This window comes from Hypanus sabinus, chromosome 7 (assembly GCF_030144855.1).
Source record: "Hypanus sabinus isolate sHypSab1 chromosome 7, sHypSab1.hap1, whole genome shotgun sequence".
Lineage (NCBI taxonomy): Eukaryota > Metazoa > Chordata > Chondrichthyes > Myliobatiformes > Dasyatidae > Hypanus > Hypanus sabinus.
This window is the reverse complement of record NC_082712.1, coordinates 16,573,689-16,587,382: the sequence shown is the minus strand read 5'-3', so window position 1 is coordinate 16,587,382 and position 13,694 is coordinate 16,573,689. Positions and strand designations below refer to the sequence as shown.

The window sequence follows — 13,694 nt, the reverse complement described above, 5'->3', positions numbered from 1 at the left end:
TCATTTTATCTACAAATGACAGCAAGGATTTCAAAAGTGTAATTTCATAAAGTGCTTTTAAGACAAAGTGAACATTCGCAGCATATACTCTTCACTGCTGGAGAAACAAGAGCACTTTCTGTTACTAGACAACAGAGGGATGTGCTTGGCCACTTTGACTTTGTAACTGCATTTTGTTAACTACAATCCAATGCAAGTTTAACTGTTGCTGGACTTAACAGTGGCGGCAGAATTCAGAGACAGTCATAGTGGAAGGAAAGTCCGTGTTTAGGGTTCAGTTCTTGCATTAGGGATGTGGTGCAGTATTTCATATTTTGTTCCTGTAATGTACTGTATGCTTAATTATCTTATTCTGCTGAGCTTGAGTCAAAGAGCATTACAGCACTGAAACTAGACCGTACTATTAACCTGCCTACCTTGTCCTATCAGCCTGCACCCAGACCATAGCCTTACCATCCATGATTTAATCCAAACTTCTCGTGTTGTAATCAAACCCACATCTATCACTTCTGCTAGCAGCTCATTCCACACTCTCACCACCCTGAGCGAAGAAGCTCCCCCTCATTTTCCCCTTAAATATTTCACCTTTCACCCTTAAGCTATGACCTCCAGTGGAGGAAGCCAACTTGCATTTACTCTATCTATACCCCTCATAATTTTGTATACCTCTGTCAAATCTCCCCTCATTCTCCTACACTCCAGGGAATAAAGTACTAACCTATTCAACCCTTCCCTGTAACTCATGCCCTCAAGTCCTGGCAGCATCCTTGTAAATTTACTCATTCTTGCTTTGGGTTTATGGGAAGAACAATGCTAATGGAAGTTATGAAGTGAGGTTAGTTCAGCCTGCCACCCTAGTAATCACCCTGGGATGGTGGGAATATGGATACAATGTGTTGTCGTTAACAGGGAAAACTTATCCATCTTCACATAGTATAACACTGAGAATGCATTCATTTAAATACATCTTTGTTTTTTGAAAATAATTAATGTGAAATGTTTTAAATTCTTGAAAGAGCTTGCTGCTGCACCAGTTAATATCATGCTGCCTTAGTGTGTACCTTTAGTTTAGTTAATACATAATACTGCTGCGTAAAATCTGATTGAGCTGGCTGTATGAATGCAGTCAGCCATGAGCAGTTTAATCAGCAGGGGTGAAGAGTGGCTTTGTCTGTTACTGTTAGGGTCACACGTTCATAGCAGCAAACTTCATATAAAATATTTGTTTAACCTTATTTATAACCTGAAAAACACTGTCAAAGTTGGAGGGTTATGGTACCCACACATAATGTAGAAATCGATTGCTTACTAATAATTTGGTTCATGTACTAAACAGAACCCAACTGGAGTAGCAGCCACAATACACCCTGTCCTATGCAGACAAGATTCAAGCTCTTTTATTGTCATTTCCAGTAGAGCAGTGTATACTCCACAACAGCAGAGAGATTGCCCCTTGCACTCGGTTATCTGTATATTTGCTCATTTGCGTACAATGTTTTACATTTCATGACAATATGTCTTCAGAATAAAACCTCCTCCCACGAACTCATTGTACCAAGCCCGGACCCTTCAGAATTCTTTAGCCATTTGATTTTAAGAATGAATAACTGTGTGTTCTTGGGTGTGAGGATTTGAATCCTCAGAGAGAACTCAAGACATCCAGCTTCTGTTCTGCTCAGAAACGTGAGTGTGTGTGTGGGGGGGGGGGGGGGGGGGAGGTGGGGAGAGAGTAAAACAGGGAGTAGGCTGACTAGAGATGTTCTGCATTATTATACACACCTGTCCTCACTCAGATAAACCTCTCAAATGAAGATTATTTCATGGGATTGTTCATGCCAAACCAGCTGTATCGAGGAAAGAGTTAGGAATCAACAATATTGGTGCATCTGGAGTCACATGAACTCCATCACCGGCATTCCCAAGCTCAGTTGCAAAGGGAGGACGGTTGGTCATGGGGCTAGCAACCCCATCCTGTAAAAACCCAGAGCTACAGAAACATCAACAGGAGCTCCAAAGTCCTGATCCCTGGGTGAGGAAGGGCCTTTGTCTAGATGGGATACACATGGAGGAACTTGAAAGACTGCCCAGGACATAGGACTGTGGGGAGTTGCTGTGCGCGGCCCAAGCCCCAGCAGGGGTGATGGCCATAAGTAATTAAGTGGAGTCACATGGGATTCAACCAGAATCCAAGTGTTTTACAGTTACCTGTGGGAACACAAGACATCACTCCACACAGTGAAACTGAATTTCTCAGATGCTGTGGTGGGATGTGTAGCAATGTTACCCTACCCTACTTCAGAAACTTGTTCCCACCCCACAATGACTTTTGTGGCCCCACAGCAACAGAATAAAATGCAATGTGGGTTTTATTTTTTCTGTCAAATTTTGGAGCCCTCAGAAAGACCAGAAGATGGTCAGGTCACCTGATTATAGGAAAGGTGTGGAAGTTTTAGAGAAGACGTAGAGGGAGATTGTCTGGATTGGAGAGTATGCCTGATGGGGATAGGCTGAGCGATTAGGGCTTTTCTATTTGGAGCAAAGGAGGACAAAAGGCCACTTGATAGAGGTGTACAAGATGATAAGTGGGCAGCCAGAGACCTTTTTTCTCAGGGCAAAAGATGGTTAATACGAAGGAGCATAATATTAAGGTGACTGGAGAAAAGAATCGGGGGGGATGTCTTTATGTAGAGTGGTGGGTGCATGGAATACACTGCTGGGGTGGTGGTAGACATTTAAGAGACCCTTAGATAGGCATGTGGATGAAGGGAAATTGGAGGGAAAGGTTAGATTGATCTTGGAGTAGGTTTCTAGGTCGGCACAACATTGTGGGCCAAAGTGCCTGTACTGTACTGTGATGTTCTATGTTGTATGTATATATCCAGTTCGTATTAAATCAACCCACATCAAAGAAACTTCTATGTCTCTTCTCCTGTGGTCCCAAACTGGAGACGCAGAATATATGGAGAGTGTTCAGAGAAGATTCACAAGAATGATTCCAGGAATGAAAGGGTTACTGCATAAGGAATGTCTGGCAGCTCTTGGGATGAATTCCCTGGAGTTCAGGACAATGAGGGGGGGATCTCATAAAAATATTCTGATTGTTAAAAGGCCTGAACAGATTAGATATGGCAATGTTATTCCCCATGCAGGGGAGTCTAGGACAAGAGGGCATGACTTCAGGATCGAAGGACCCATTTAGAACAGAGACGTGGAGAAATTACTTTAGTCAGAGGGTGGTAAATCTGTGGAATATGTTGCCACAAATGGCTGTGAAATCATGTCATTGGGTGCATTTAAGGTAGGGATAGATAGGTTTTTGATTAGCCAGGGCATCAAAGAGTATGGGGTGAAGGCAGGGGAGTGGGGATGACTAGAAGAATTGGATCAGCTCATGATTGAATAGCGGAGCAGACTCAATGGGCCAGATGGCCTATTTCTGCTCCTATATGTTCTGATCTTATAGAACAGTACAGCACAATACAGGCTCTTCGGCCCCTTTAACCCACTCTAAGATCAATCTGACTCTTCCCTCCCACGTAACCTTCCATTTTTCACTCATCCACATGTCAACTGAGTAATCATACAAATTCAATTAATGGTGTTGTTTTTATCTGAACTGAGGGAGAAAGAAACTTGCTGTCTGCTGCTCCCGTCATTGACATGAAACAGCTTGAGCATCTTGCTTACTTTAGCAGTAAACAGTGCAGGGTCACACTGATGGTTGCAGACCCCTGTGTAAGATTTGACCCAGTGGCCACCCCCAAACCATTTCCAACGAAGTGCCAACCATACCATGGTTAGAGCAACACTATTACAGGCTGAGGCATTGGAGTTTGGAGTTCAATTCCAACGCCGTTTATATGAAGTTTTCCCATGAAACTTTGGGGTTCTAACATTTTCTGTCATTCATTCTTTTTCAGTTTCATGGACGTCTGTGTAGAGTAAGAATTTCAGGTTGTATATTGTATACATTGTCTGATATAAAATTGAACTATTGAATGCATGGGTTTCCTCCGGGTGCTCCAGCTTCCTCCCACAGTCCAAAGGCCTAGCAGTTAGTAAGATAAATGGTCCTGAGATTAGGCTAGGATGAAATTGGTGGGTTGCTGAACGACGTGACTCATTGGGCCGGAAGGGCCTGTTCCACGCTGTATCTCTAAATAAATTTTTTTTTCTAAAAAAATGCCAAGAAGTGGTGAGGAATATCTAGCAATTGCAAAGAGGGTGATGCCAAACTACAGCAAGATAGACAGGCTGGTGGACTGGGCAGCATGGGGAAGTGTGAAATGATCCACCTTGGTAGAAAGAAGAGGTCAATATAGAAACTGCTGTTCTAAAAGGGTTTGCAGGACCAGTGTGTCTGGAAAAATGAATACACATCACTGAAGGGTCAGGGCAGTTTATGAAAGGGGTTAATAAGGCAGCTATAACTTTGGCATAGACTAAAAATGCAAGGAAGGTATGTTCAGTCTTTAAAAAGCACTGCTCCAAGCTCTACTGGAATATTGCCTTCAGTCTATTATTATTATCTTTGTAACTGTATGTTTTTCTGCTATCATATGTACAATATGCGTGCTGTGTCTGACTGTTCGCACCTTAGTCCTAGAAGAACACTTTCATTTTCCTGTATTCGTGTGCATGGTTGAATGATGATTAAAGTTGAACTTGAGTCTGGTTATCTCATTGTAGAGAGGGTGAGAAGGCATTGGAGAGAGTCCAGAAAAGATTAGGAGATGAGACACAAGGATAGTTTGGAGGAGCTGACTCTGTTTTGAGAGCGGGATGAAGAGAGATCTGCGAAAATATATGAAGTGGTAAGGGGTGAACTGCTGGAGAGTTTGAGTAGTGGTCACAGGAATCATTGTCGAAGGGGTGAGAATCAAATGTGATGTGAGGAGAGATGATTTTTCACAGCATGTGTTTGGAATCTGGAATGTATTGCCTCCAAATGTGGGGGAGACAGGTTCCACTGAGATCTTTGAGGGCATTGGACAAATATAAGGTGGGGGAAAATTTTCTAAGCTATGGAGAAAAGGCGGGACGAGGTAGGGGTGGTGTGGAACTGGTGATTGCTCTGGAGGAGATAAGCTGTGATCATTCTATGATACGGATTGCTGCCTCTGAAATTACAAGTCTTTCAGAAAAACTGAGAAATGGCAGCATACGTTTTAAGGAGGTTACAAGGTCAGGTGCAAATCTCAGTTTATCCATAGATAGAAAAGCAAATATACCATCTTACAGATCAAGCTGGTTTCCTCGAATGGGATAACTCCTGTAAGACCTTTATAGAAAGCCTGAAGTCAAAACAGCAGTGCTCAGATAGGTGGCATTTCCTTACAGAAAGAACAGCTTTTGATCTATTTATTCAGAGATACAGAGCAGAATAGGCCCTTGCCTACCACGCAAACCACCTATTTAACATTAGCCTTGTCACAGGACAGTTTACATTGACCAATTAACCTACTAACTCGTAGGTCTTTGGACTGTGGGAAGGAACCCATGTGCATACAAACTTCTTTACAGGCGTTGCCAGAATTGAACTCCGAACTTTGACACCGAGCTGTATAGCATAGTGCTTACTGCCACACTTACTGTGGTGTCATTAGTGTGATGGACTAAAGGGACCTCCAACACCAGTCCCACTGTAAACTATGTTGGAGGAACATTGTTCTTTACTGAGGCAATTTTTAAAAGAACCATTATTTTATAATTGACTTTTATATTTGTTCAGTTTCCAGCAACAATCGCCCAACCTTGTGGTGGCTACATCGAGCCTTTAGCTTGGTTGTGACCTTTAGGATAAGAACATTGCACTGAGAATGGGAAGCAAGTTAAGGTGAAGTGAATGCAGAACAAGGATAAGGCAGAGGCTGTTTGAGTCTCCTCCCCCAGATTTACCCTCCCCTGTCTGCAGAGTAAGGTGGTTTACAGGAGTATGTCTCATAGAATTTCTTGAAAGTGGCGCACCTATAGATAGGGTCATAAAGAAAGCTTTTGGCATATTGGCCTTCATAAATCAAATTATTGAGCACAGAAGGTGGGATGTTACGTTGAAGTTGTAAGACATTGATGAGATCTAATCTGGGGTATTGTGTGTAGGTTTCGTCACTTACCTACAGGAAATATGTAAATAAGATTGAAGGAATACGGGGAAAATTTACAAGGATGTTGCCGGGATTTGACCTGAGTGATAGGGAGCGTAGGAGAATGAGGTGAGATTTGATAAAGGTATACAAAATTATGAAGGGTAAATGCAAGCAGACTTTTTCCACTAGAAGTCATAGGCTAAGGGTGAAAGGGGAATATCTTCACTCCAAGGGTGGTGAGAGTGTGGAATGAGCTGCCTGTGCAAGTGATGGATGCTGGATCCATTTCAACATTTCAGTGAAATTTTGAGGGGTACATGCATGGGAGGGGTATGTTGGGCTCTGGTCTGGGTGTAGGTTAATGGGACAGGGCAGATTAATAGTTCAGAATGTAGTAGATGTGCAAAAGGGCATGTTTCTGCGCTGTAGTGTTCTGTTCTAGAAATGTACACCCACTATTGAACAGTCCCCTAATATGATAAGACAAACTTTTGAACTATCCTACCTCATTATGGTCTGCCAGAGCTGTCCTTTCCGGGACACTTTATCTGCACTCTGCTCTTGTTTTACTTTGTACTCCGTCACTACATCGTCGCAATGAATTGAAAAGACTCATTTTTCACTGTACCTTGGCACACGTGACAATAAAAAGCCCATTTACTGATTCGGTTTAAACTTTGTTGGATTCACATTTTATCCAGGGAGGTAATGATGCTACAGCATCACTTGTTTTTTTTAAATCAGTAAAATATAGAGCAATAGCAAGGCACCATTACAGTCCCTGAGTGAGGCCTGGTGTCAGCCAGAGATTTCAATAGCTTATCTGCCCTTCAGCTATTCAGTCAGCAACTCAATGCACTTGTCTGAAGCAGCTAGAAAGTTAATCAAGTACTGACTAACATATAACCACTTTATAAATGGGATTAAGGAAGCTGGTGCAATGCAATTGCTAATAGGCCTGTGACAGGGTTGGGGAGAACAAGCGGACTAGATGGATCCAGTGGCCTCTTCACACATTTTCTACTGAGGCCAGGCAAGAATGGAATTAGATGTCATGGGTTAAGGATGAAATATTTAAGGGGAACAACTTCTTCACTGAGGACGGTGAGTGTGTAGAACGAGCTGCCAGCAGAAGTGGTGGCTGTGGGTTTGATTTCAACATTTGAGAAGTTTGGACAGGTACATACTGTAGATTGGAGGGGTATGGAGGGCTAAAGTCCAGATGTAGGTTGATGGCACTAGGCAGACTAATGGTTTGGCATGGATTAGAGGGGCCAAAGTGCCTGTTTCTATGACTCGAAGTATATTTTGTACACCAGGACTTTATTTCCCAGAACATAGGAGATTGAAGTGTGACCTGACAGAGGCACATAAAGTGGTAAGGAGCAGAGACAGTCTGAAAGCACACAGCAATTTTACCCAGGGAGGCGCACAGGTTTAAAGGGGCAAGAGATTTAATGGGGACACCATGGCACTTCTTCACACAGAAGGTGGTGTGAATTTGGAATGAACTGCCCGAAATAGTTCTTGAGGCATACAACACTAGCAACATTTAAAAGCTTTCTCGGTAAGTACACGGGTAGGAGAGGTTTAGAGGGCCATAGGCCAAACTCAGGCAGTTGGGACAAGCTCACCGGACAAGACGGTCTGCATGGAATTTGTGGCTCCCGATTGTGGGGTGGTGTTGAAGGTTGAATCTATGACTGCATCCTGGAACAAACATGTAATACAACTGGATGGATGGGGCCTATGACAGCATTACTGGGACAGGGTGGGCTGTAGGTGAATGGCTTTGTGAAGATTGAAGGATAACTCTACACTCGTTGGCAAGTGGAACTCAGGAGCTCCTACAGACAGAGTATTTCCTCGTGTATCTTACTGAGAAAGCAGAAGCAGCACCACACCTTGGGGAAGAGCTAGGGGTGGAAATTGGTGAGGAATGCTCTCACAGTGACTGTAGCTCTTACTACATGCTTAAATCTACTAAAGGAAATCAGAGAAATATAAAATTGTACTGTTGATGGCTTAAAGTCTTGTGTATAACAAGGATTGAACAGCATTTACATAGAGGAAACAGACTTAATGTTTTAGGCCAACAACTGGGGCCTTCTCAATATCAGGGTCGACCATGGATGTTGCGTCCAAGCTGGGTGGATACACATGCAAGCTGTTGCCCATGTAGCACGCTTCCCCTCTCCATACAGCTGGCAGAAGTTGCCAGTCACCATTGAACTCAACATAGGACAGCCTTAAGAAATCCAACTCTGGATTTTTTTCTGACTTTACTCCAAAGCCTTCCCCATGAGTGGGTGTAGATGCAAGGCAGCAAAGGTTTGAGATCAGTGTTTTCTTTATCCTAAATGAGCTAACCTCAGCTGATGAGCCTCATCTGCTGTTGACAAACAGCTCTGTATCCTCTTTAGCCATAGGCAAGGGTCATGGAGCAATACAGATTGAATACAGGCCCTTCGGCCCACCCAGTCAAAGCCAACCACAGTGTGGCCCTACGTAGTCCCAATTTCTTGAGGTCAGCCCATATCTCTCCATGTACCTGCCTCAACCTGGCACCTCGTTTCATTTAGACACCACCCTCTGTGTGAAGTGTTGCCCCTCACCCTAAATCTATGCCCCTAGAAACCACACATGGAGTATAAAGTGCAGTTCTGGTCACCTTAGGATGTAGAGAAGGTGAAGAAAATATTCATATGGATGCTACTGGTACAGGAGGGCTTGCTTTGGAGGATTGATTCCCTTCCAAAAGAGGCTGATGGGTAACTTTATAGAATATGAGAAGCACAGTCAGAGTAACAGTCACAGTCCTTCTGCCAGGGCAGCGAATCTAAAGCTAGATCTATGGTGAGAGGAGAGAATGAAATGGGATCTGAGGTTTGAATGGGTGGTATGTATATGGAACGAGCTGTCTGAAGAAATGGTAAAGCCAGCTACAATAACTACATTTTTTATTTTATTTATTTAGAGACACCACGCAGAACAGGCCCTTCCAGTCCAATGAGCCCACGCCGCCCAGCAACCTACCGATTTAACCCTAGCTTAATGACAGGACAATTTACAGTGACCAATTAACCTTCCAACCAGTACTTCTTTAGACTATATGAGGAAACTGGAGAACTTGGAGGAAACCCACGTGCTTATGGGAAGCATGTACAAACTTCTTAAAGATGGAGATGGAATTGGACTCTGAACTCCGATGCCTGAACTGTACTTGTGTTAGGCCAAAGGCTACACTACCATGGTGCCCCATTTAAAAGACACTTGGACAGGAGAGGTTTAGGGATATGGGACTAATATTGGTAGGGATCTTGGACAGTATGGATCAGTTGGCCATAGGGCCTGTTTTCATGCTATGTAATTCTATGAAGCTATGGAATATTTGGTTGAAAGTATATTCTGAATTTATAAAGGCATATCTGAGCTATACTATTTTCACAGTTTAGTAATAGGATCAAATTTCTTATTTGCAAAGAGTTGGATTTTTTAATTGTAATGCGTTCAGCTCGCAGGGTGAGAGAGCCACTGCAGAGTGTTCCATCATTAACTCTTATCCCACAGCCCACAACTTTGTACTGGACTTTGTTCAACTATTTAAACAGTCCAACATACTCAACGTGGGGTTAATGGACAGAACTCTTACTAGCTAAGTTAATATCAAGAAGTCAATTGAAGACCTGTTTCTGATTGCTTTACCTGAATCACATGACGATAGGGTGGAAGGAGTTTATCAGCGGGACACCATGACACTGTAATGGTTAGTGCGGCACTATTACCACTTGGGGTGTTGGGAGTTTGGGGTTCCATCCCGGTACCCTCAGTAAGGGGTTTGTAAGTCCTCCACGTAGAAAATGTGGTTTCCCTCTGGGTGATCTGGTTTCCTCCCATAGTCTAAAAGTATACCATTTCATAGGTTAATTAGTCATTGTGATTAGACTAGGGTTATTCGGGGATTGGTACGCTGGAAGGATTTATTCTCTCCAGATAAACTGCCCTGTTATTCTCTATGAACGGTGACGGAGGTTCATGGCTGATGTAAGAGAGGGTTTTCACTTAGAACAACACACACAAAATGCTGGAGGAACTCAGCAAGTCAGGCAGCATCTATGGAGGGAATAAAGATAAAGATCTAAAGAGGAGCCTTATTTGTCACGTGTTCATGTTTGCATCAAATCAAATCAGTGAGGATGTGCTGGGGCAGCCCACAAGTGTTGCCATGCTTCAGGCAACAATGCAGCATGCTCACAACACAATACCTTTAACCGTTTGTCTTTGGAATGTAGGAGGAAATGGGAAGAGCTGGAAGAAATCCACCTGGTTACAGGGAGGGTGTACATCAGCGGAGTGGGAATTGAACATTGATCTGTAAAGTGTTGCGCTAACTGCTATGGTGCCGTGCCGTGTTGCCCCATCTATGGAAGGGAGCAACTGAGTTCCTCCAGCATCATCTGTGTGTTTCTCTGGATTTCCAGCATGTGCAGAATCTCTTGTGAATATGGTTTCCATCTAAAAGAAGTTTCAACAGATTACTTTGGGCCTTGATTGTCTGGAGGACTGAGATTTTAAGTTAACAGATAAGTCCGCACTGAGATGTTTCAGAATTGAACTGCTGTAATAACTGAAGCCCACCTCAGCAAGCCTCTTACTTCCACAGCCATTTGAGACATAACAGAGTGAAAACTTTGTAGAGTGTATTTGCTCGGAGAGTTCTCCTTTAAAAAGCTAAGTGACCTCTATCGGGAGGGTAACTAATGTTTTAGTTCCTTTATTAGCAATATTGACTTTGTTCCTGAGATCCATTTTAAGATAAAGCTTAGGTTAGGTATTCCTGCCAATTGTCCTTCTAAAATGAGCGGAGGTATAATGAGGACTGTCACAAACACAGGGATGAGCTGGGGACTCGACCAAGTTCAGAGCGAGAATTCATCACAAAGCAAAGGGGGATTTGCACTGTACTCCTGCCTCCAAGTTCAGTTCCACTGATTATAGGGGGTTGATGTTTGAGGGATGCAAGATTGCACCTATCCTTGATCCCCAAATTCTTCTGGAACTTTTACAGTCCATTTGCAGCAGGTATTTCCAAGAATTAGAAAAATGGCTTACTGAGAAACAGTATTCCCAGTCCAATTGGCAGAGAACTTTCTTCCAGCTTCTTTATATGGGAACTGTTTTAGCTTTATAAAAATACAGTCTTTTCTCACTAACAAATATAGCTGACATTTAAAAATAATTCATATTCTTGATTTATCAGTTATAATATTTCTTAATGGTGGTACCGTTGTGTGTTTTTTTTTGCGAGCTAATACTTCCATGTTATTATACAGAGTTTATCAGACCACTCTTGTAACAGTGCAGTGAACTAACTAGGGGACGACACTGCCAAGTTGTTCAGGCATCAGATAACCAGCAAGGGTAGGCTGGCTCTTGCTGGGCAGCACATTTGGGTTCAACAATAGGCTCTGCTGAGAGTCCACCATGTGTATCGAGGTATAGTCTGGCACAGGTAACTTTGGCTGCCTGGTGCTTTCTGTTTCTTTACAAGACCCGACCGCGGTACTTGCGAGGCTCTCTGTGGTAAAGTAGTTGCTTTGATTCAGGTTTTTCTCTGTGCCTGATAGGTTCTCTTTGCTCGCGCTGCTGGCACAGAACTGCCTCATGTCGCCTTCTGAGGTGTAGGCACTGTCTGGGTGCATGCCTTTCTGATCTGCCTTTGGAACAGCTGAGGCTTCTTTGGTTGGCACTACCTCTGCTTTGTTCTGCTGCCCTGGGGAAAGGAGGACACCGCCTGCAGGCGTGATGTCGCTTACCTGTGCGTAAAAGTCCATCTTCCCAAAGGAGCTCTGGTTGCTGAGCTGGCTATGAACAGGTGGATGAGTGAACTCAGTTTTGGTAGAGGCTGTCATATCCTGTTGCACTTGGCTACAGTCACATTCCTCATCGCTTGCCTGTGGGCTCTTTTGATTATCTACACCCGATGTGCCCACAGGAATTCCTGTAGCGTCCTTCATGTCTTCTTTCTCATCACTGGCTTTCAGTTGAAAGCTGGTTAATTCGTTGGCACTTGGCCTACAGCCAGCACCTTCTGCTTCAGAAACATCTGGCTCATAACAACTGTCGCGGCCAGAATCGTCATCCTTGACGTTCAGGCAATTGTCAGTCTTGGGGTGGGCAGTCCCCAGGAGTCGGTCTGTATCCAACACCTCGGTCTTTTCATCCACATCATCAAAGTCAATGTCAATGAATTCGATCCAGGGATCATCGATATACACGTCAGACTTGTAGCTCAGGTGGTTTGCAAAGATTGAGTTCACTTCGTCCATTTTACCTTTCTGTAACAAAAATATCAAATGTTGACAAGGAGTTAAAGGAGAATCATTAGCATCAAGATAAATTGAAGAGTTTGCAGAAAATGGTGGAAATACACAGGACAAATTAATCTTTAGAATAGATGCTTTTTGGAACTGGAAATGGAATTTGTTTATTATTTTCAAAAATACAGTGGAAAAACTTGTCTTGCAAATTGCAAACAGATCAAATCATTACACAGTGCATTGAGGTAGAACAAGGTAAAACAATAACAATGCAGAATGAAGTGTAACAGCTACAGAGAAAAATGCAGACAATAAGGTGTAAGGTCGTAACAAGATACTGTTGATTGTGAGGCCAAGAGAACATTTTATTGTACTAAAGACCAATCAATAGTCTTATAAAAGCAGGGTAGCGCTTACCTTAAGCCTGGTGGTATGTGTTTCCCAGCTTTTGTATTTCTTGCCCAACAGGAGAGGGTCCAGGGTAGGAGGGGTCTTTAATTATGCTGCCTGTTTTCCTGAGGCAGCGGGAAGATAATTGCTGTGGAATTAATTAATGTCTCCTTTCCACTATCAAGTGTCAATGAATCCATTAAAATCAGTCCCAAAATGCTGTTGTACAATAATGTGGCATATTTGACTCTAGGCTGTATGTTATTCTGCATTGTTATTGTTTTACTTTGTTCTACCTCAGTGTTATGATTTGATCTGTATGAACAGTATGCAAGTCAAGCTTTTCACTGGAGGAGGTACAGGAGCCTGAAGACACACACACAATGTTTCAGGAACGGCTTCTTCCCCTCCGGTTTCTGAATGGACAAGGAATTTGTGTACACTACCTCACTTTTTTTGTTATTTCATTCTCTTTTTGTACTACTTATTTTAACCAGAAGTGGGGATGTTTTCTGATGATCCCTTCGTAACTCCTCAGCCAATGAAACTGTACACACCCTAACCCAGACAACACTCAGGCTGGGCTCCTAACTTACATGTAACATTCAAGCCTCAAAAGTGACAGCAATGGCCCTCTCCTGGAGGATCTATCCACCTTCCTTTGATGAACACATGCCAGCAGCTATACTTCATTGGGAATTGAGGAGATTTAGTATGTCATCAAAGATTATTACAAATGTATACATGGCAAGCATTCTGACTGGTTGCATCACTGCCTGGTATCGGCAGAATTGAAAAAAAGCTGCAGAAAGTTGCAAACTCGGCCAGCACCATCATGGGCTCGAGCCTCCCCAGCATCAAGGACACCTTCAAGAGGTGGTGCCTCAAAAAGGGCGGC

The 13,694-nt window shown here is 43.1% G+C and overlaps 1 protein-coding gene across 1 annotated transcript in view; it reads right to left on the bottom strand.

The window, feature by feature from the left end:
• Positions 1 to 335: 335 nt before the first annotated feature.
• The window catches only part of ghra (growth hormone receptor a), a 170,722-nt gene continuing 157,363 nt past the window's right edge, over positions 336 to 13,694 (bottom strand). The window contains exon 13 of the mRNA XM_059974276.1: positions 336 to 12,424. Coding sequence (XP_059830259.1) covers positions 11,459 to 12,424 — 966 coding nt within the window. The 3' untranslated portion in view covers positions 336 to 11,458. The remainder of the gene's footprint in view (positions 12,425 to 13,694) is intronic.